At 39.2% G+C, this 24272-nt stretch overlaps 1 protein-coding gene across 6 annotated transcripts in view; it reads right to left on the bottom strand.

Annotated features, from left to right (window-relative positions):
• Positions 1–5317: 5317 nt before the first annotated feature.
• The window catches only part of LOC138743593 (circularly permutated Ras protein 1), an 89018-nt gene continuing 70063 nt past the window's right edge, over positions 5318–24272 (bottom strand). For 4 of the 6 annotated variants that reach the window (XM_069899125.1, XM_069899118.1, XM_069899110.1 and 1 more), the window contains 9 exons: positions 24130–24254; positions 22779–22863; positions 21051–21157; positions 19961–20073; positions 16846–16957; positions 15708–15848; positions 9869–9962; positions 8819–8875; positions 5318–5855 (listed from right to left, as the gene is read on the bottom strand). In XM_069899125.1, coding sequence (XP_069755226.1) covers positions 5751–5855; positions 8819–8875; positions 9869–9962; positions 15708–15848; positions 16846–16957; positions 19961–20073; positions 21051–21157; positions 22779–22863; positions 24130–24254 — 939 coding nt within the window. In that variant the 3' untranslated portion in view covers positions 5318–5750. The remainder of the gene's footprint in view (positions 5856–8818; positions 8876–9868; positions 9963–15707; positions 15849–16845; positions 16958–19960; positions 20074–21050; positions 21158–22778; positions 22864–24129; positions 24255–24272) is intronic. The other 2 variants (XM_069899142.1, XM_069899146.1) reach the window with 2 other exon arrangements.

Here is a 24272-nt window from a genome sequence, read left to right as displayed (position 1 = left end):
GGTAATAAGGGTTTAGTCTTTCTTGTTGAAATTCTTAACTATTACAATCTGATACCCATCCCACATTACTTTTTAAAACACTTTTAATTTATTGGAAAAAGAGAACATTATGCTGGCTCCCAGCTAAGCAATCCTGTCTGTCCAATTTCTCTCAATATCACGTGAAATTCTTTAAACATTAAGAACAAGTGTTATCCAATTGATTAGTACCCAGTGTTAAAATTGGAAAAAGGAATTCGATGGGTACATTTGGTGATATTCCTCAGTGAGATTTTTAAAGCTTTTTCTGCACTCGGAATAATCCATTAAGAATTACCTTATTGTATATAGGTCAGAATTAGAACCAACTAGAGAACTAAGGAAAGGTGAAATATTTGATTCAAAAGCCAGCAACTATTTGGTGAAGACCTGAGTTTCATTTGATCTTTTGCTGAAGAATTGATATTTCTTTAATACATTATGGCAGTGGTTCTCAATCTTTTTCTTTCCACTCACATACCACTAAGTAAACCCTATGCCATGGGTGCTCTGTGATTAGTAAGGGATTGCCTGAGGTGGTATGCAAGTGGGAAGGGAAGTGAAAACCACAGCTCTAGACCCAATTGTTACTGAAATATTTTGCTTGAGAAAAATTGTCATTGCCCATTTGGAGTTACTAAACCATGCACATAACGAGTCAATTAGGTACGATTAAAACAGTGGTTTTCAAACTTTTTCTTTCCAACTCACGTACCACCTTAAGCAATGCCTTACTAATGACAGAGCACTTATGGCACAGGGAATACTTAAAGTGGTATGTGAGTGGAAAGAAATAGGTTGAAAACCATTGTATTATGGAAAGACATTGTCCCCCTTTAAACCTATGAACTTAACAAATTTCCATTTGTTGCATTGCAGTTGTAAATATGGGTTGTCATACTGTCCTTAATGCATGTTGCTTGGAATCACCCAGGAGCATCGGCTTTGAGATCGCCATAAATGCAGTACCCAAATAATGTGGTGTTATCTTAGTGCATTTTGCCTTGATGTTTTGCAGAACCAAGAAGTAGGCTTAGGGCAAGAAGATAATAGTTTTGTACCGCTTCTGTTAGTAGTTGCTAAACAACTGGGTAGGTTTACAAAGTTGCTTTGATTACAGACATTTGTGGTGGGTAGGTTGGCAGGAGTGTGCACATCAAAGGTTTTTGTTCTAATGAGAATAAACAGTAAATGAGATTTATACCAAGTAAAACTCTCAGACTTTCTTCCTTTCTCAGTGAAAGTTGCATCATGTTTATTAGTGGACATAATAGGATGATGTTTGTGTGCTTCAGTGCCAATCTTTGTTTAAGGAACAGGTCTCATAAACTGTTCTGTTGTCTAACAGCTTCTTAACCCTGACTCTGAGCCATTTTGTAAACTATTAATATTTGTATTTCATTTACAGTTCAACAAATTTTGTTCACATTAAAAATGTCACACTTAGGGTTCCATACCAGTGCCCAATCAGTATTACAGTTCTTAGGATAGAAGATCCTTAAAATTAATACACAAAAGTGCTGGAGAAATTCAGCAGGCCGTCTATAGGAAGCAAGGAGATGATTGTTTCTGGAAATATTTTCCATCTTTGAATGGTGTTATTTCATGATGGCAGTGGCACAAACGACACTGTATATATTTAAGAAGGAAAATGTATGTATCTTGATCAATATGGTTTATAGTGTGAAAAATAAAAAAAATTAAAAAAAATGATGGCAATGGCACCAGCAGCATTTTTGTATTGTGCTCAAGTGGCTATTTTTTTTTTAATCACTAATGTGATTGGAAGCCAAATATTGGCAGGCATTCACAACTCAGCCTAATCCTATTACCACTTTACATCCGCAAGCAAACTTGCAATAGTGGTTCATTGGACAGTGCCTGGTCATGAGAAACCTGGCTAATTTTTATTCTCTTTCTATCAAAGGGAAAGCAGTGGTCAGTTTTTGCATTATTGGTTCCTTGGTTGTGATCATCATGGACTTTGGTCATTATTTGAGGCATTTTAGTTGAGTATAGCGAAGTTCTTAACAACCATCTGAGAGCTAAAGCATTTCAAATCTCTGCACAATTTGTTTTGTCTTCATTAATTTCAAGATAAAGTTTTATTTGTATTTTCTAGATTCTGGCCTGGTCTGCACCATAAAATAAGACAACATGGTGTATAAACACATGATCTTCTCCTCCAATTTAACTTGTTTTTTGTGCAAAGCCTCTGTAGTAGTATTACAGCTGAGGCCAGGAGCTTCGTATTAGGTGGGGAGAGAAATTTAATTCCTGTCTTATTGTTAACTTTTTAAATTTCTTGTTAATTGGACTCTTGTTCCTCCAGTTTTCCAGAATTTATGTTTATGAAATACTTAAGATTTGAAGGAGTATATATTGGTCACAGACATTGTATAGGGCATTAGGAGCTTCATTAGAAAAATGTTTTATTTATTAAGCAAGTAAATTAATTACATATCTTTTTGTTAAAAGGGAAGCACAAAACACTTGATTGCAGAGATGTTGCTAGTTTTAACTGTAATCAGATGCTTGATTCGATCAGATGAGTGACAAATCTCAATTGCTGAATAATTTTTTCTGTTAAAAAAACCCCACTAAGGAATAGATTATGCATGTTAATGGCAGCCAAGCCATGAATATTAAATAGTGTCTATATGTAATTGTATTTAAGGCAATGGTTTTTAAACTGCCAGCCCCAAACTCACATTCAACCTTAAGCCATCGGTGCTCTGTGATTAGTAAAGGATGGCTTAAGGTGGTCTGTGAGTGGGAAGGGAAGGTTGAGAATCTCTGCTCTAGACCCAATTGTTACTGAAATATTTTGCTTGAGGAAAATTGTCATTGGCCATTTTCTTTGGAGTTCTGAAACCGTGCACATAACGAGTCAATTAGATAAAATAAAAACAGTGGTTTTCAAACTTTTTCTTTCCACTCACAGACCACTTTAAGCCATCCCTTAAGAGTACTGATGGGATAGGGATGGCTTAAGATGGAATGTGAGTTTAGGGGGGGCAGTTTGAAAACCACTGGTTTAAGGCACAAGTTCCATGAATGTTTAAAGGAGATATAATGGCCAGAAATAAAAAGATTTGTAAGCAAATATTATTCAGCAGTACCAAACTGGAATGAAAGTTGCCTTTCTAGTTGTGTGTTCCTTGAAGATCTTTTAAGTTGATCTGAAGTTTTCCATATAAGGTAAAACTAATCTTTTAAGAAACGACAATAAAAAGGTTAAAGATTGCAGCTTCTTTATAGATTTTTCATTGGAAATGATTGAGAATTTGAACTTTGTTTTTAACTTCAGGAATTTCTTAAACTTATGAGAAATTGTTGTTCTTCATTTTAACAGTTGAGTGAAGTGTTTCATCTTGATTAAATGGAATCCCAAGTGAATGTGAATCAATCTGCAGGGCCAGCACAAACCTGATTTCTGTTGGGTCTTTGCTATTAGTGGAAGCTTGGGTTTCCCTTTGTGCTTTAATGATTTGGAGAAGCCTAGTTTCATTTTCAGAGAACATAGTGTACTAGTCTAACTCAGACACATAATTAAGATCTGTTGTATTTTTACTATATGCCACTCATTTTAGATTGCACATTAATTTTTGTGATTGTGGCAGGCAATTGTATACCCATTTTAAAGTTATTTTTATTAAGACGTGGTTCCAATTTTGTGATTATTGAATCTACATGCAGAGCTTTGCTGTATATAAACTACTATGCAATAATTGCTGTTGCATTAATTGCTTTACATTGGGACAGATAACATTTTTCAAAATGGACCATTTAACGTTGATCTATTTTGCCTATTCTGTAATGCCATTGGCCAATTGGCAAATATAGTATTACTGAGTTCTGAGCATGGATACGCTAATTATTGTTTTCCTGGTGCATGTAGTGAATAATCTAAATCTTATTATTCATATGGGATTTGGCTTCCATTTCTACTTTTGGTTTGTGTGTTTGTTTTAATTTTGTCTTGTAACATGCTTAATTTTGACATGAATAAAACATTAACAATTAACAAATTTGCCCTAAAAAGTGACAGGCTGTCTTTGTCTTTTGGCAAAGACCAATTTCATTACAGCCTAATGTCTGTTAATAAATTATATAAACCAAATTAGTTCTCTCTATTGACTTATTTATAACCCCTTTCTTTCATAACTATCTGGCTCTTAATGGATTTATGAATCATGTTATGTCCAAGCAGATACAGTTTATGTGCAGGCTTGGAAGCTCTTCACAATTTTAATTCTGGTCGTTTTTCTGTGTCATACACATCTACTTTCTCTAGAATATAATTGTGGTCTTTTGGTTGTCCTTCCTCTTTCAAATCAATGAGCATTATTGCAGCTGTGCCCCTGCTGCCCACACCCAAGCATGTTCAGACTGGAGACTGGATCTGAGACTTTCTGTTTGTTGATTTATTAGGTCAAATCAAATCTACAATTTTCACATGTGCCACTTTTGTGGAGTAAACCAGGTAAGCAAAATGTGGAAAGAATTTAAATTTTAAAAGAAAGCCAAATGGATAACTGATCCAAGATACATTCATTATCAGGAACAGGAAAAATCACTCAGTTACAACAAATTCCACCATTTTTCATCTATTTGCCTTAATAAGAATAAGGCTAAAATGGATCAAAAGTCCCATGGTGAAATAACTCTTCTCATTCTACATGGTATAATGTGACAACAAAGTTAAACATGGAACTTGAACTATCAGGACTTTAGTTGCAGTTCTTCAAAGTGAAGATTACCAAACAAATGCTGATCCTGGAAAGCTTCATGCAGACAAAAGGAGGGGGACTGGGGAGGGAGGGATGGAGGGAGGGGGGGGGACTGGGGAGGGGGGGGACTGGGGAGGGAGGGATGGAGGGAGGGGGGGGGACTGGGGAGGGGGGGGACTGGGGAGGGAGGGATAGAGGGATGGGGGGGACTGGGGAGGGGGGGGACTGGGGAGGGAGGGATGGAGGGAGGGGGGGACGGGGGGGGACGGGGAGGGGGGGGACGGGGGGGGACGGGGAGGGGGGGGACGGGGGGGGACGGGGAGGGGGGGGACGGGGGGGGACGGGGAGGGGGGGGACGGGGGGGGACGGGGAAGGGGGGGATGGGGGAGGGAGGACGGGAGGGAGGGCGGGGGAGGGAGGACGGAGGAGAGGGGGGACACTGGGGAGGGAGGGAGGGAGGGAGGGGGGGGACTGGGGACCAATGTATTCAAAGAATGTGAACATTTGCACTCTGGCTCTCAAACTTGAAATGGACTGCCTGCATCAACACAAATATCACAACATAATCCAGGTCAAAGAACCTTGTTTAACATTTATTATACAATTTTGAACAATAAATCCTTTCACAAACCTGTGACAATTCCAGAGTATACCACCAAAAAAGCACTGAAATAGCTCAAGAACAGCATATCCACAGCCCATGATCTCCATGACAAGGACATGGCAACACCACAAGGTGAACCCGGCTTTAAGATACCTTCCTCTAATTTCATCATCACTGGGTTAAATGCTGGAAATCTCCATTCTGCAGTAAGACAGAGTATCGTCTCTTGCCCACTTTCCACAAAATAAAACAACAATGCTGCTGAAGCCTCTTACTGTAAAAATGCAAAGTTTTAAAGAAACATCTCTTGATGGGAAGTTATATTGTGGAGAATACAAAGAATGAACAATTGCACAGTTCTTTTATGAACTTCCAGGTAATCAATTCTTCCATCATTAGTGAAATGGAGCAGTTCCTGGTTTAGGCTCTGGCTTCTTCAACATTCTACTTCTTGCATTTTTTAGACGATAAACTGTGTTTGCAACCTCATCGGACAAGATCTGTTTGGAATTTAAGATGGAGGCAGATTAATATACTTGATAATTCTGAAACTGATCATAGTACAAATGTATCAAGAGGTCAGGGTAGTGTATTCATTTGGCATATTTCTGCATCTATATACTGTCTTGAGGAGATGATTGGCTATTTAGAGAGCGAGATAAATAATTGTTTTGATAATACATTGAAGAATATAGAAAACTGTTGAAGTTAATTGACTTAAATTCCGGTGGAGTATGGCCTTGAATGAAAAATATTCATGGTCTTTAAGTAGAAGGTCAAATGGAAAATCCTGCTTTCGATACTTCATTTTGACCAGTCGCTCTCTTAAAAAAAACTTATCTTTTAATTAAATGCAGAAACACCTGAGATTTAGCGTCAATGCATGATGTTCTCATGCATTTCCATGCCAATTGACAATTTTTGTTTTTATAGCTCTGCCAATGTAGAAAAAAATTATCCCTGGTATTTCATTAAAGCAGTATCAAGATGAGAGTTGTGGTAAAGAGCTTGAGCTTTAGGTCAGATAACCAAAAGCTTGGCCCAGGAGGTAGGTGTATTGAGGGAGGAAAGTGAGAGTTTAGGGCCATCAGTGGCGGAGGGATTTGGTGTGCTCTCGAGGTTAGAATTGGAGGAACACAGGTATCACCAGGAACATTAGCACAGTGGTAAAATAACTGGATTAGTAATCTAATTACCTGGATAACTAACCTAAATATAAATGTTTAAAATGCACAGTGAATAGAAATTGTTATAAATGACAATCGTCCTGGAGACTATGAAGTTAAATTGAAAATACCCAACTGGTTCACCTTATTTCTTTTGGGAAGGAAATCATGAGTCCATCTTTATTTGGTCCTATGTGAAATTCCAGATCAACGGCAATCTGGTTAATTCTTAACTGCCTCCTGAAATGGAAGGTTCTTAGCTTAAGATCAGTAAGGATGAATAAAAAAATTGATAGCCTCACTATCAATGTTACTTCCCATGAAATATTGTAAAAAATAAAATGGAATATTACAGAGCTGAAGAAGATCATATAAATTGGGAAGAATGTGACAGTGAAGGCATACAGATGTGAGAGGTGGTCAACAAGGTCAGGGAAATTGTTCAATGGGACAGTGCAACTTGGAGCTGAGCAAAGTTAGGATGACCTATTTCCAGTAAGTTGAACAAGGGAGACATATCAGGACTGCATCAATGCGAAAAGTTCATAGTTAATATAGTTTGAACAATAGATGAGCCAAAGCAGGATTGGAGTCAGGCAATATTACAGAAAGAATAGCTGTCTCAAAAGGATAGCAAGAAAATTAGATATAATACATTAGATCTAAAACATTTCAGTGCCAAGTATTACAGTAAAGTTATAAACATCATAGAGCTGTACAGCATGGAAACAGGAATTTGGCCCAGCTTGCTGATGCCAATTGTTACCTATCTAAGCTTATCTCATTTGCTTGCATTTGGCCCATATTCCTCTAAACCTTTCCTGATGATATATCTGTCCAATGATCTTTTCAGTGTTGGAATTGTATCCATTTCTACCACTTCCTCTGACAGCTCGTTCCATACATCACCATCCTGTTTGTGAAAAGGTTACCCCTCAGTACCTTTTTAATTTATCCCCCCACCCCTCCTCCAACCTTAAACATTTACATTCTTGTTTTAGGCTCTCCTATTCTGGGAAAAGACTGTGACTATTCACCTTATCTATGTCAGCAGTATTTTGTATACTTCTTTAAAGGTCACCCCTCAGCCTAATAATACATTCCAGGGAAAAAGTCTCATCAAATCCAGTCTCTCCTGACAATTTAAGCCCTCCAGTTCTGGTAACATCCATGTGAATTTTTGTTTGCACTTTTCCCAGTTTAATTATGTAATTTCAATAGAAAGGTGACAAGAGCTGCACACAGTATCCCACCAATGTCTTGTATTGCTGTAAAATTATGTTCCTTTTGTACGTCATGTAACAGCTCAAAATCATCTCCTTAAGTTAAAATCATCTACTTTTAATTATGACTAATTCTTACAGCTATCTGCAATCTTCACACATATTTGCATCTCTAATTTCTGCTGAATGTTGGAGGGCTAATAGAATACTCTCAATGAGACCATCCCTTTCTTATTGACTATTCTTACAGCTATCTGCAATCTTCCCACATATTTGCATCTCTAATTTCTGCTGAATGTTGGAGGGCTAATAGAATACTCTCAATGAGACCATCCCTTTCTTATTGACCATTCTTACAGCTATCTGCAATCTTCCCACATATTTGCATCTCTAATTTCTGCTGAATGTTGGAGGGCTAATAGAATACTCTCAATGAGACCATCCCTTTCTTATTGACCATTCTTACAGCTATCTGCAATCTTCCCACATATTTGCATCTCTAATTTCTGCTGAATGTTGGAGGGCTAATAGAATACTCTCAATGAGACCATCCCTTTCTTATTGACCATTCTTACAGCTATCTGCAATCTTCCCACATATTTGCATCTCTAATTTCTGCTGAATGTTGGAGGGCTAATGGAGTACTCTCAAAGCGACCATCCCTTTTTTATTTCTAAGTTCCACCCATATAACCTCATTGAATGATCTCACAAGAATATCCCCCCTAAGACTTGGTGTGTTGCCTCTTCCTGAATCAAAAAATACAACACTTCACTCTCTTATCTACTACTTAACATTGCTGTAGCATCTGTGCCCTGAAACATTGAACTGCCAGGCCTGCCCCTCCCTTTGTTTTGGTTAATTCTGGTTCATTTTTTAATGATGGTGATTACAGAACAGAGGTTGTCAGATCAACCAAAAACTTTGGACTTTCTGATGTTTAATATTTAAACCGCTTCCTTATTTCTTCTCTTCACAAAGTCCGACCGATTGCAATGCTTCAAAGTACACCACAGCTACAATTACTGCTTCAAACTAACATTTGACTGCAAGTTTATTGAAGTGAATATTTACCCTGAAAAAAGAATCACTTTTTTCTTCATTGCTTTTTGATTTTGCCACACTTCCCACCTGGAATAGGAAAATATATACAGTATCGTTTTTTTTTAAAATGGGCCTAAGATTGATTAAGTGCAAAGCAAAATATTGGAGAAATCATTCTTTAAAAGGGAAATTTCAGGGGGACATTTAAAAAAAAACTATAATGAAGAACAGTTGTGGCATAATTTCTGTTAAGAAATGTTTGGAAATGAGGAGCTCATCACATGCTCTGTGATAACTATGATTTTTCTTACTGGGTTGTCAGTCTGTTAGATGCACTGGCACGTGGGGTGGAGGGAGGTGGGGATGTGAAAGGATGCCGGCAGTTTTTTGTCCACATACACATGGCCTCAGAATGATGCAGGCCACTTGTAAATTCAAGGGTACTTATCTTACCAGGGAGCAAGCTTCCATACATTCTTCACTAAGTGAAGTATTTATCCCTTGTTGTTACTTTTCCTTCTTGACCTTCCCAACCCCAAAACCTGTCCCTTACTGATTAGGACCCCAACATCTCTGATTATGAGCCCGACTCTTGCCTATCAACCCAGCAGCAGACTGGGGCCCTGTGCCATATTCTAACAACCTTTTTTAATTCCAATTCCTACCTGATTTATACTTGACCCTTTTCCATCCTTGTGTATCTGTCCCCTGCCTCCTGCCCCATGATCCATGACCCAGACCATGAGGCATCTGTGCGTTTCTAGAAGGAAAGGCCTTTCTAGAAGACCATAAGTCATAGGAGAAGAAATAGGCTATTCAGCTCATTGAGCTAATACATTCTCCCTCTTAGCCCCACAGGCTGGCCGCTTTCTTATAAACTTATCAATCTCTCCCTTAAATATACCACTGACTTGGGCTCCACAAACGCCCGTGACTACAATTTCCTGATTCACCACTCTCTGTCTGAAGAAATTTCTCTACATCTCTGTTCTAAGTGGATTCCCTTCAATCCTGAAGTTGTGCCCTCTTGTCTGAGAGTCCCAATCATTCCCACATTTGGAAAAATATATTAATAATCACCTCCTCAGAATGCGTGAGGTCTTCACACACGACTGCTACTGTTTGGAGCCAGTTTTGATAAATGTCTTCCTCTTCTTGATTATGCTTTTTTTCACTGAAAAGAGAAATACTTGCATTCAGTACAAAAGGCCTGTATATAGAGGTTATGTTGAATACACTGTTTGGTTCTACTTTATTTACATTGCATTTTTGACTTGCCTGCACAGATTGATTAGTCAGCAAAATGCAGATTTAAAAACGCTGCTGTCTGTATTGGACTGTTGTCACCCTTCAACAGCTGAGCAAAGTAACAAAGGCAATGGAATTACTGCAAATTAGGAAATTTTCTTCAACTCAGCAATTCTCCTGAAGACTGGTGGACTGTTGCTTCAAGTAGAATAATTAACATCTTCTCTTTTTGCTAATGTATGCACTATACAGTGAGACAAGCCTGTGCGCGAGGCACTGCCGATGAGTAGATAAAAGCAAAGTGCTGGGTTGGAAAGAAGACACATCCAACTATGCTGTGCACGGCTTGTTTAGTTATTCAGGGGGGGGGGGGGGATAAATCTTCCTCTCTCTCCTTTTACTTAAGACGAGGCTTTTGAAACTAAAAGCAGGTGTCACCACGATGGAGATGCGTGAGATGGCAGATATTGAAATTTGAAGCTAAACACGGTTTGCTGAGGCAAGCAGCATCAATGGTAGAAAAAAATGGTTGATGTTTCGAGCTGAAATTATTGATCAAGATTAGATTACATTAAATTTACTTACAACATGATAGAAGTTGATTTCGGGCATCGAAACCCGTGCTAACAAATTATACCTGACCAACCATGTACTGATTTGGAAGATGGGAGGAAACTAGAGCACTCAGGGAAAACTCACACAGGTCACGGGGAGAAAGTACAAATTCCTTATAGACAGTGCTAGATTCTAATGGTGTTGTGCTAACCGCTGCACTAACTGTGCTGGCCACAGATTAAGGATTAAGAAGCTTGTGTAAAGACGACAGGGGGAGGAATGGGACAGAGGGGCCATATGGTCACTGCCATTCCAGGCTCAGGCATATTAACATAGGCTCCTCAATAAAATCCCACGTCCGACTGTGCAATGTGCGATCTTATTTAGATGCGACTTCAAACTACTCTTCTCTTGCTTTGAATCTTTGGACTGGACCCGATTTAAGGACTCATCCTCAAACTTGAATGAATATGCCAGGGCTGTCACCGACTTCATCAAGACGTGCGTGAATGAGAATGTGCCCACGCGTACAGACTGGGAGTATCCCAACCAGAAGTGGATGAATCAAAAGATTCTCATCTTGCTGAGGGTGAGGTTGATGGCATTTAAGACCAGTCATCCTGTTCTCTACAGGTTTGACCTATGGAAGGCCATCTCAGCAGCTCAGAGGGAATTCTAGGGGAAGATAGAGGGGCAGATACTCACGAACACCATAAAAGCTGTGATACTTCACTAACTGATGAGCTAAACACCTTTTATGCTCGCTTTGAGAAGGAGAACTCAATTATACCTCTGAGAATATCTGCAGAAGCTGATGACACTGTGATATCTGTCTCTGAGGCCAAGGTCAGAATATCTTTCAAGAGGGTGAACCCTCTTCAGGCTTCAGGCCTTGATAGCGACCCTGGCAGATTACTGAAAAAATGTGGCAACTGACTAGCCAGAGTGTTCACTGACATTTTTAATCTCTCATTGTGATGGTCAGAGGTTCACACCTGCTTCAAAAGGGCATCAATCATGCCAGTGGCCAAGATGAGAAGGGTGATCTGCCTCAAAGACCATCATCCAGTAGCTCTCACATGTACTGTGATGAAATGCTTTGAGAGGTTGGTCATGCACAGAGTGATGAGAAGAGACCTGGATCCACTGCGATTTGTCTACCGCTACAATTGTTCCACAGCAGATACAATCTCTCTGGGTCTCCACAGCCCTGCGTCACCTGGACAACAGTAATACCAACACCAGGCTACTTTTCATTGGTTATAGCTCAGCTTTCAACACCACGATCCCCTCAGTGCTGGTCAACAAGCTCCAAAGCCTGGGGCTCTGCAACTGGATCCTTGACTTACTCATCAGAAGATCACAGTCAGTACAAATTGGAAACAATGTCTCCTCCTCACTGACACTCAACAAGGCGCACCTCAAGGATGTGTGCTTAGCTCACTGCTCTGCTCGCTCTATACTCACGACTGTGTGGTTGGACACAATTTGAAAAGCATCTCTAAATTGCTGATGACACCCACAGTCATCGGCGGAATCACAGATGGCAAGGAAGAAGCATAGAGGATGGAGATAGATCAGCTCCATGAGTGGTGTCACAACAAATACCTTGCACTCATTGATAACAAAAAGAAGGAACTGATTGTGCACTTTAGGAGGGGAAAATCAGGAGAACAGGAGCCAGTCCACATCGAGGGGTCAGCAGTGGAAAGGGTTAAGAACTTCAAATTCCTGGGTGTCAACATTTATGAAGACCTGATCTGGGTGCTCGATGTTGATGCAATCACAAAGAAGGCTTGCCAGCAGCTACACTGTGAATAGTTTGAGGAGATTTGCTATGTCTCCAAACACTTTCAAATCTCTGCAGGTATTCCGAGGAGAGCATTCTGACTGGTTGTATTACTGTCTGGTATGGAGGTGCCAATGCACACACTCCATCGAGGACATCTACAAGAGGCGGTCTTAAGGAAGCAGCCTCTATCCTCAAGGACCCTCATCACCCGGACCATGCCCCCTTCAAACTGCTCCACCAGGAAGGAGGTAGAGGAACACCTAACAGCTCAAAAACAGCTTCTTCCCCTTGGCCATACGATTTCTGAATGAACAATGAACCACAGACACTACCTCACTTTCTCTTCTTTTTGCACTAATTTATTTATTTTAAAATGTAATTTAAAGCCATATTTATGTCTGGAATGCTGCTGTAAAACAAAGAATTTTGTGATATGTTTTTTTTTTTTTTTTTTTTTTTTTTTTTTAAGGATTCTTACTTGGCACATTATTTATTATCGAATATTTATTTTCTGTATTGCACATTCAGTTTGTTTGCATTTTTCTTTGTTTTCATTTCTCCCTTTTTTTTTTTTAATTTTTTTATTTTTCACACCATAAATCACATTAGCCATGATATACACTATTTCTTTTCACACATATACAGTGACTTTTTCTCCCCCCCCCCTTTCCTCCCAAACCACCCCCCCACCCCCCCCTCTCATCCATTTTAGGTATACAATCTAGGTTGCATTAATCCAGTCAGACAATGTTGTCATTCAACAAAATTACACCAGAAATTCTACTGAGTCCATTCTTTTCTTTCCTTCTCCTTCTATCAACTTAGGTAATGTTTGTCCCCGGTAGGTTTTCGCTATTGTATTTAATGTAAGGCTCCTATACTTGTTCGAATATTTCAATATTATTTCTTAACCAATATGTTATTTTTTTTTCTAATGGAATACATTTATTCATTTAAATTTGGTAGTTTCTTCCTTTTAATTTGGTTATGTATTCCATTAATATTTAAAGACATATAGTTCAGCGTAGCCCTTTTATATTTTGTTTATCTTCTCTTTCCGTTTTTCCATCATTACCTTTCCTCCTTTTCCATTTCTGTTTTCTTATTTTCAACTCTTCATAAGACAACATTCCTACAACATCTAACATTTTCCTTATTCTCCTATTTCTATCTTATTTATCCCCAATCTCCCCTTCACCTCCTGAGTTGTCCTTTATCCCTTGTCGGACAACCACATCTCCCCTCTCCATTTGGATTTGCGAATCCACTCGCAAGCGTCAACTGATTGTGCAGTGACCGCTATTTCCCCCCACCCCGCCTCCCCCAGAAAAGATTTCACTTTTCATATGTCACAAAGGTCCCTCTTTTAATTCCCTCCTTATTCTCTCTATTCCATTACCTTCCCTTATTAATTCTTGTCTATACTATCTATATTTTCCTCTAAGTACAGATACATTCATGTATGCTCATTGTCTCTATTCACTCTTATACCTCTTTACCTGCATACATATCAATCGTGATCATTTTTACTCTCATTACCCGTCTTCTTCCCTCAGTCTATTTTTGTCTTTACCCACATACATATCAGTCGTGATCATTTTAACTCTCATTACCCGTCTTCCTCCCTCAGTCTATTTTTGTAATTGTTCTGCAAATTTTCGTGCTTCTTCTGGATCCGAGAATAGTCTGTTTTGCTGTCCTGGAATAAATATTTTCAATACCGCTGGATGCTTTAGTATAAATTTATACCCTTTCTTCCATAAAATCGCCTTTGCTGTATTGAACTCTTTTCTCTTCTTTAGGAGTTCAAAACTTATATCTGGATAAATGAAGATTTTTTGCCCTTTATACTCCAGTGGTTTGTTGCCCTCTCTTACTTTTTCCATTGTCTTCTCCAGTACCTTTTCTCTTGTAGTATATCTTAGGAATTTTACTACAATAGATCTTGGTTTTTGTTGTGGTTGTGGTTTAGAGGCCAATACTCTATGTGCCCTTTCTATTTCCATTTCATGCTGTAGTTCTGGACATCCTAGGGTCTTAGGGATCCACTCTTTTATAAACTCCCTCATATTCTTGCCTTCTTCATCTTCCTTAAGGCCCACTATCTTTATGTTATTTCTTCTGTTATGGTTTTCCATTGTATCTATTTTTTGAGCTAGTAGTTCTTGTGTCTCTTTAGTTTTTTTATTAGATTTCTCCAATTTCTTTTTTAAGTCTTCTACCTCCATTTCTGCTGCTACTGCCCGCTCTTCCATCTTGTCCATTTTTTTTCCCATTTCTGTTAAGGTCATCTCCATTTTAATTATTTTCTCCTCTGTGTTGTTTATTCTTTTTCTTAAATCCTTAAATTCCTGTGTTTGCCATTCTTTAAATGATTCCATGTATCCTCTAATAAGAGCAAGTATATCCTTTACCTTGCCTCTCTTTTCTTCTTCTATTTCACCATACTCTTCCTCTTCTTCTTCCTCTGAGTTGACCATCTGTTGTTTCTTTGTTGCCCTTTCCTCCTCTTCTATCTTGTTTCTATTGTCTTCTGTGGTCTCTTCTTGCTGCAGGTGTTCTGCAGCTGTCGTTGCCGGCTGTGGAGATCGACTCCCCAGCTGGTCCCCCCTCCCGTCGGTGTGTTTTTTTTCATTCGCATCGCGCATGCGCGAAACTTCGCGCATGCGCGTTTGCGCACTTTTGTTCGGCTCTGCGAGCCATTTTTGTAGTCCATTATTTACCGACCTGAGGGAGCGGGTTTCTCTCTCCGCAGCGGGCCTCTTCGGACAGGTAAGGCCTTCACCTTTTTCCTCCTTTGTCTTCTCTTCCTCTCTTCTTACCGTTGCTTTCGACTTTTCTTTTTTTGTCGCCATCTTCTTTCCACCTTTATACTCACTTTTCTGTAACTTTTATTTCTGTGCCTTTGTGTTTTCTCTTGTTTTTCCCGACTTTTCTGGAGAGGGCTGGAGTTCACCGTCCGGCCACTACTCCATCGCGTGACTCCTCTGAATTTTGTGATATGTTCATGACAATAAATTCTAATTCTGATTCAATCCTATCAACTGGGAGGAAAAATAATTATTCAGGCTTCTGGGACATGGGAACACTGCCACCTGCTGGCCCCCCCACCAAACTACACACCACCTTGACTTGGAAATATTTTGCTGGTTGATCCTTCCTTGATCATCTTTGGTGTAAATCCCAAAACCTCCTCCTTCACCATTCTGCGAGGATGGATAATAAATGCTGGCATTGTCATCAATGTCCAGATCCCCTCAGTGAATACATAGCAAAATATTCTGCCTCAGATCACTAAATCAACATGAAAGAAAGTTTTATTACACAATCTTTTTGATTAGCTCCTTCTTTGCTGCCATCTCACTGCATGCTTCTTTCACACGTCCCTCCATTGTCAATCGACCACTGAGCTGTGCTGCATGTATTCCTAGCACTGTTATATTCACACTCTCCTCGATGAGGGAGCTGAAAAGAACAAAAGAAAACAAGATCAGCCCAAGAACATGGATTCACATTTTCATTATTCTAAAATAGATCTGCTTATTGCATCTAATGGAACTAAACATGCAGAAATAAACACAAACAGCAGTTGACATTGTTATGTTTCTGACCAAAATGGAATTTCTCCACCATGTATTTGTAAAGAATCAGATGTGGGAGTACAGGTCAAGGATAAAATCACAAAATAATTATAGCACAGAAATGGGGAAATTTAGCCCATTGAGGCTTTGCCAGTTTTTAATGCAAGAACAATCCATTTTGTTCCACTCCCCAGCTCTCATGCCACCTTCCTGCAAATTCTTTCTGAATTGATTTGTGCAGGAGACAAGTTTGACACCACCACTAGCCTCCTCAGTCTTCACCATATCACAGACTTTGCATCCCATGAGCTATCTGTTGAATTTAAGACCTGTTTCACTCCTAACTTTTTCCAATCATCAAATATTCCTCTGGTTTCTCTCATTAAAGATGCTGCCCAGTCTTAAAAGTATTTCCATCATTTTAAAAAACATTTCCATTGTTTTTGAAAGAGCTCAACAAAGAATTGAGGAAGAACAAAACTAGGTCAGGAAGTTAAATTGTAACAGTTCATAGGTACCAACCAATAGAAGTGCAAAAATCTACTGAAATACAGGGATTGTAAAGGACCTAAAAAAAAGATTAAAACAAGAAACATAAGAACATTAAAAAAAAGGGACAGATATAAAGACTATTTTAGCTAGTTAATCCCCTTCAAAATGATATGAACTCATTTAATTTAGGGACCCACACAATTCTTGTAAAGGCTTTAAAAATATCTTTATTTTACGTTTGCGAGACTTGTATTCCATTATCGCCATTGAAGTACTTCTGATTTCTTTATTGTCTAGTTTACTGAAGGAAACTGAAGATGCAAATGGTAGATGTCGGATTGCTTGTGCAAATGTGTATGAAGTCTTAAAATGAATGCTTGGTGGAGTACCTGTTATTTGTGATATGCTTCTCCTGACTGATAACACGACAAGCCTTTCTTCTATCTTGAGTGACAAAGTTTACTTGCAGCTGGAAGGGCAGCTTCTCGTTATTCTGGAGAGCTGGGAGAATGGAAAGATATTTGCATTGTCATTATCAACAAAGCCAAGTGAACAGAGAATTAGCGACATTCCTGGTTCAGTCGTTTCAGTCTGTACCTACTAAAATGAGATGACTGAAAAATATTGCTCAATTCAAATCAAGTAAAGTTTATTGTCATCTGGTTGTAGAAGCACAACCCAACGAAACAGTGTTCTCTGGTCCTCAGTGCAAAAAACATGCAGACACACAAGCAGGCATTGGCATACATGCAGACAAAAAATATGCATGCAGGACAAGCATTCATAGATATATATATATATATATAAAAAATTTTTTGTTTCATGAATATGAGAGTGTCGATGGTTAATGTGACCAGTTACTTTGGTCATTCAGCATTTTCACTGATTGTGGGAAGAAGCTGTTCCTCAGCTTGGTGGTGTTGTCTCTGACACTCCTGTATCTCTTTTCCGACAGGAGCAGCTGAAAGATGTGTGTTTGGGGGTGGATGGGTTCTTCAATGATTTTGTGCATCCTCTTCAGTCAACAATCTTGGTAGATCACGTCAAAGATGGGAAAGGGGAGGGGGTACAGGAGAGGGAGATTCCAATGATCTGCTCTGATGCTGTTATGGTCCTGCAGATTGACCTCTGATCCATATCTCTGCAGCAACCGTACCACACTCATGCTAGAGCTCCTTTAGAAGGTTAATATAATGGTGGCTTGTAGCCTTGCCCGTTTCAGTCTTCTCAGGAAGTGAAGTTGCTGTTCCACCTTCTTGACGAGTGAGGAGATGTGTGTGTCCATTATAGGTCACCATTCTCCACTACAGAGTTGTTGATGTGTAGTGTAGGGTGGTTGTTCTTTGTCATTCCTATATGATATTAAGCTTGTTTGGAAGTTAATTTTTACTTGTGACTTCATATTGAAAGAAATAATTAAGACAGTAGGATAATATGGCCAAAAATTGCAGGCTAAATTAGGACCAATATCATTAAAATTGTTTTGACTTAAAGGAGAATTAATGTTTAAATTACATTCCTGATCAGATTAGTGCATTCAGCATCCCTGGAGTTATTCATAAATATTGAGTTGCATGATATCTTTTGTAGTTGCCGAGGATATGCAGGGTGAGCGCTATCATTAGACGAACTAGGCAGCTGCCTAGGGCACAGACCTCAGAGAGGTGCTATAAGGGTGGCCAGATGTCCGGGTTTAGGCCTGAAAGCCCAGCTTTTGACTTTGAGGCGTCCCGGGGTCTGTATGTTTCCCCAATAGGTGTGAGTGTAGCAGTTCAGTGTTGTTGGGGCCAAGCTAATCCCTCGCTCTCCCTCTCTCCCTCCTCCCCAGTTCGCATTCCCTCCCTCCCTCCGTGGTCCCTGTTCTCTCTTCTCCTTTTGCTTCCATCCCCCCCAACCCCCCCCCCCCCCCGGCTCTGCTGCTCCCCACCGTTTCTCCCTGGTCCACGGTCCCTGAACTGACCACCCCCCTCCGGTTCACACTCCCCCACTCCCCCACTCCCCTTCTCTGCTCCCCCTACCCTCCCACCCCCCGGAGCTCCTGTTCAATGCTAAACCCTGGATGGATGGTTCCATGAGGTATTATTGTAAGAAATTCAACCAACCCATCTGGGAGCATGTTTTCCATCTTCATCACTGGAAAGGTGTGTGAAGTGAAAGGTTTTAATGTTGTGTTGCCCTTGGCGGAGGTCTGCATTCTACTGAGTTCAAAATGATTTGTTTGCCAAAATATTTTCTTTTTTTATTTGAGAAACAAAATCAAAGATTGATGTATTACTTACTCTTGAAATTTAAAATAAATTTAGCAGTTTCAAGTTTTGTGTTTTTCATTTTTTCTACAAAACATCAGTTTTGGAAAATCGACGTTGGCAATTTTTTGGGGGGGTGTGGCCTTCCCTCGGATGCAAAGCAGTCTGGAGTTTATGATGAGGTTTAATGTCTATCTTCATCCATATTTAACAACAATTAATAGACATCACCACTGGACATATTTTCTGGCTGTTCTCGAACCTACTGAAATGTTCACACTTTGTCCTGTCCTATCCCTTGGTGAAGCATCTCTCCAGCTTCTGTGGCAAATGTTTTTATTCTCAGCACATCTCTAGATTTCAACACAAGTCTGAATATTTTTGTTTCATTTTTTTAAATTTAAGGCCTCCAAGATAAGGTGCAAGACTGGAAATATATGGCATAGGTCAGGGGTTGAACCAAGGGTTTTCCTCTTCTCCCTTCAGTCCCCACCCCAACCGTCTCCATTGTTTCATTATTTCTCATACTTTTGGTTCATTTGGAGCACTGCTGGGATCTTACACCACTGCTCACTACACATTCTTTTATCTTTTCTGTTTGCCTTTATGCCCCTTTTGTCTGTCTTTAATTCTTATGCAGTTTGTATCTGATAGCCTATAAAGGGCTTTGAAACTTCCAGAGCCAGTGCAATATTTCCTTTTAGCTTTAATAGATTTACACCTTCCTGTACCCAGCATTCCTGTTCATGTTCTCTCCTCTGCCTTTTGGTCGACATTTCAATCTACTTTTGGTATTATCTTATGAATGCATTCCAGGACATTTTATGTGATAATTTTAGTTTTTACAGCTTTTTCTGATGCCCTGTTTTACAAAACTTTGCCTGAAAATGGTCAAACAGGCCCAAGTATATGAACTTTGAGAACCTGGCAGCCCACTTCATCCAGAATAACATATCTACCAGTCCTAACTGTGATAGTCACCATATCAGTAAAAGCGGTTAGCACAAAGCCTTTGATCAGGACCAGACCGGGGTTTGAATCATACGCTGAAAGGCGTTTGTACGTTCTCTCTGAGTCTGCATGAGTTTTCTCCGGGAGCTCCGGTTTCCTCCCACCATTTAAAACATACCAGGGGTGTAGGTTAATGGGGTGTAAATTGGGTGGTACGGACTCATGGATCGAAATGGCTTGTATGTCTAAATTTTAAAAAAAATCTTAAATTACTTTGGTTCAATTGGCAGTTCTTTCTATTGCTTACTTTGAACGTGAGATTCTTTTATTCCAAATTCAAACGTCAGCTCCGTATCTTTGGTTACATTTCCAACTTGCTTCACCAGTATATTTCCTGTTTGCTCCTCATACCTAAAGTACCTAAATACAAAATGAGAATTTTTTTTGTGCCAATAACAACAGCTTGTTTTTATGCAAGATACAATTAGCACCAAAAACCCAACACCCAACCCCAACCAACCAATTTTCCCTTGCAACCGTGTCTGCCTGTCCCGCATCGGACTTGTCAGCCACAAACGAGCCTGCAGCTGACTTGGACTTTACCCCTCCATAAATCTTCATCCGCGAAGCCAAGCCAAAGAAAGAAAGATGGAAATAGTAAGAGACACGTGGCAGTGGGCTCAGCATTGATTTAAACATGAATTGAAATTAAAAAGTTGAGAAAGGAATTTCCAAACTAATCCACTGATTCTATGGATACCAATGGTGATGTCAAAGAAGTGGTGATTGTACAAGATTGTTGGAGAAATGTAATAGCGGTTGTAAGGGAGGAGCAGGGACAGAGGGATGGTGAGACAATGCAAAGATCTGAACACAACATTGAGAAATTGTGATCAAAGCAAATAGGAATTAAGCACGAATGTAGATCTATAGAACATATTGGTGATGGGTGAATTGGGCAGGGCAGATTAAGATACCGATAGCCTAATGATGGAGAAACTCAAATATATGGAGTGTGTGAAAATGGGCACAAACCTAGACTTTTTGCCCATATCATTAATGTTTGACCATGATGTCTCTGCACTTGGAACTCTCTGCCTAACCTCACTCCTCCGGCTGCCTGCTACAATTATTACCATATTTAGAAACTTCTTCAAAATTGGGCTGCAACTTCACCCCCTATTCTTCTTAATTTCTGCTGAGTGTCTTTTCTGCCCTCTTTTCTGTGAGGGATCCTGGGGCATTTTACTGAATTAAATCCATTGCTTAAGTGGATTTTTTTGCTTTACTTGGTGCTGTTATATGCACAGAAAATAGATGACTTCCAGTAAATAATTAGATTTTTGTTGAAACTATTGTAAGCAGAAACTTTCAGAAGCACAATTTAGCTCACTTACATCTGATCAGTGACTACAAAGGTGACAGTTACATCAGTTGCAATTACATCGTCTTCCAAAGTGGCCTGAATCTCATTTGGCAAATTAATTGGATTAACGATGTTGACCTAAAATGAGAAATAATTAGAAGAGCATGCATGGAGGAGAAAAAAACATTAACAGTAAGATTGAAAGGCACAGACTAGCTGCGTCTCACTGGATTTTCAAATTGGCATTGCAGCAAAAAAAATGGGTATTCCTCAAAGCAAGCTGCAATTTTACTGCTGTGGCACAGTATGGGAGGCTTTATTGAGGGATTGGTTAGCTCTTACTCTGAAGACTAAAAGTCAAGGTATGAAATGGGCATCTGGGCAAACCTTGATTGAAGAAAGGTGTAACTGGAAATGATCACCTTGAACACCAGGGTTTGCCTTCAGAGTGCCCATGAGCAGGACTCTTCCATGACATAATGGCTAATTGGAACCCTTGTATATAAAGGAAGTCAGGGGTCGGGGTGTGAACTTATTTATTCTTTGGCACAGGATGAGCAAACAATATGAAGCTGTCAATCTAAATGTTATGTCCATTCTTTGTGAAACAAACCTAGGTCTAGTTAATACACACATGCTCATGAAAACTGAATGGATGGAAAAAATTTGGGGGAAAAGCAATGAGTCTGAGGGCTTCTTTTGCCAGCATCTGAAATGCAATTATAAACAAACGGAGTTGGGAATTCCAGTGATTCAATTAATATCACCTGGATACTGAGGCCAGTGAATATATGGATTGCCAGGTAGATTAATGTGTGTATATTTTATCAGTTCACAACTTTTCAATTAAAAATATAGTATTAGCCACACGGTTTCTCTCTCTGAAGATGACCAGATACTCACTTCACTCCTCAAGCCCAGAGATTCTGTGTTTTTAAAAAGCAGGACTTACAATGGAAGTGTCCAAAAAAAATTGACAAATCATCAGTCATTTTTAAAGTCTATATGCCTCTCAATGTGGGAAAAGGTTAAAGGTCCCCTCACCTTGCAACGCCACATTGTTTACTTGCTATTGAGGTAATTAAAAGTGTTTTAGTGGCAGGCTGCTTGCTCTTTAAGTCAGTCTGCCAGAACGCAATACAAGAGTCTCTCTCTCTATTCACAAATAATACAGGTGTTATTCTAGTTGGTGAAGGACAAGAAGAAGATACATGCTTATTGACTGCAACATTGACACGGAGGCAAAAGGTCTATTATTGATCAGAGAATCAGAATGATTTACAAATTAATATAATATATATTAGGTCCCCTCAGACAGAAACTTATATTCTGTTAAGGAGAATAACTTGCAGCATACCCATGAGAGATAAGAACACCAAATAGCATTAGTGAGTAGTTCCTGTTCACTGGATAGCTTTCCAGAAAGTAGCCCCAGCTCATTTGTTTCTCCTGCCCTAACAACCTTTGACATACACCTTAATTGAGACCAATTACCCATTACATACCAGGAAGTGAATGGGGGCCTTTCTAATATTTAGATTTCAATGCCATGTCATAATTAGGCATTCCTCCTCTGAAGGTTTGTAGATTAAAATAAAATTGATGCCTCAAGTCTAAAAAAAAATTGATCATATGTGACATTGTTTATTGCTCTGAAGATACATCTTTTTGGGTTGTGTGGTTTTTCATTTCATCATATTAACTGCATTCTAAAGTGAAGTTACTAACAAAGCTTTCTTTCCTTCTGATGCATTCTTACCCTTCCTCCTGTTCGATCTGCCAGTTTTCCAAGTTCTACCAGTTGACAGTCTGTGCCCTCTATTGTCAGGACCGATATAATTACTCTGGAGCAAAGACAAAATAGGAAGTTGTGGAGCCAACCATTTTTATTTTGGGACTCTTTTCCAACTTGATGACCAAGAACTTTGCTGTAGTATGGCTATGCATTGTTAGTAAATAGTCTTTGTAACAAATATGCAAATAAATACCTGGAATGCAGTTTAAAAAAAATAGATTGAAATTGAAACAGATGAAAGGCAAATCAGGAAATATCAAACACCAAGATTGGTTTTAAAAAGAGTACTGGTTTTAGGAAAGAGGGATGTCTAATGTGGATAAGAACTCTACATATTTGACATTATTGTACAAACTCAGCAGGACATCGTTGAATTCTACTTTTGATTTCAATACAGAGACGATTTAGAGTATATATTGGAGGGAATACAACAGGAATGATGGAGAGGAAAGATTCAGATAAAATTGAGGAAGCTGAGAAAAAAAAATGTCTAAATCATAGTCATGCAGAAGGGAAGTGTGCCCTTTAACCAACCAAGTCCGTCCTGACCACCAAATACACTCATTCTGTATTGATTACCATTTTTTCTTCCCATATTCTCATCAACCTTTCTGTCACTGACCGACCCACTAGGGACAATGTACCAACTTGTATATTTTTGGAATATTTGCAGGCAGGAGTTAGACGAGGAAGTCAAAAGGTGAGGAGAGAATGTTTACCAGAAGTCAAGCTATAAAGAAGGGAGAGAGAACAGAAACAAAAATATTCAAATTAGACTGATTTTTGCAATTCAATCTGATCCAAAATGACTACTTTTAGGAACTCATGAACAAATTAATATAAACTACAGCCTTGTTAGACAGTCCTGAAGTGCAAACTTTTCATGTCATTGGTACCTTTGCATGATCAAAACAATATAATGATGCCTTTGTTCATCTACATAACCACAGACTTTTCAGTGTGTGTGTGTGTGTGTGTGTGTGTGTGTGTGTGTGTGTGTGTGTGTGTGTGTGTGTGTGTGTGTGTGTGTGTGTGTGTATTTTTTAAAGAAACGTCTTTAAGCGTTTTATGTTCCATGAATAACTTCTCTGAAAGGTCTGTGGTAAGACAGAAGATCTCAGATTTTAAACATTAACTTTGCTTCTCTTTCCATAGATGCTGCCTGATCTGCTGAGTGTTTCCAACATCTTCTGTTTTTAATTCCGATTTTCAGCATTTGGAGTTTTATGATTTTCATTCAGATATAATATAAATGGAAGTCATTTAAATTTTAAGTGCAAGAACCACTAAGGCACATTAAATAAAAACTGCTTACCCATTTAAACTTGCTTGATCTCCTAAATCAGTGTAAAATTGTTTGGAATATGGATACATATCTTCCTCCACATTCTCCAAGTATCCCAGGCCTTGATTTGCCTTCCCATCTGTACATATGATTACCTGAAGTGGCAGAATTTA

The sequence above is a fragment of the Narcine bancroftii genome, chromosome 1, assembly GCF_036971445.1.
Source record: "Narcine bancroftii isolate sNarBan1 chromosome 1, sNarBan1.hap1, whole genome shotgun sequence".
Taxonomy (NCBI): domain Eukaryota; kingdom Metazoa; phylum Chordata; class Chondrichthyes; order Torpediniformes; family Narcinidae; genus Narcine; species Narcine bancroftii.
Note: the sequence above shows the minus strand (reverse complement) of the source record. Positions and strands in the feature narration are given on the sequence as shown.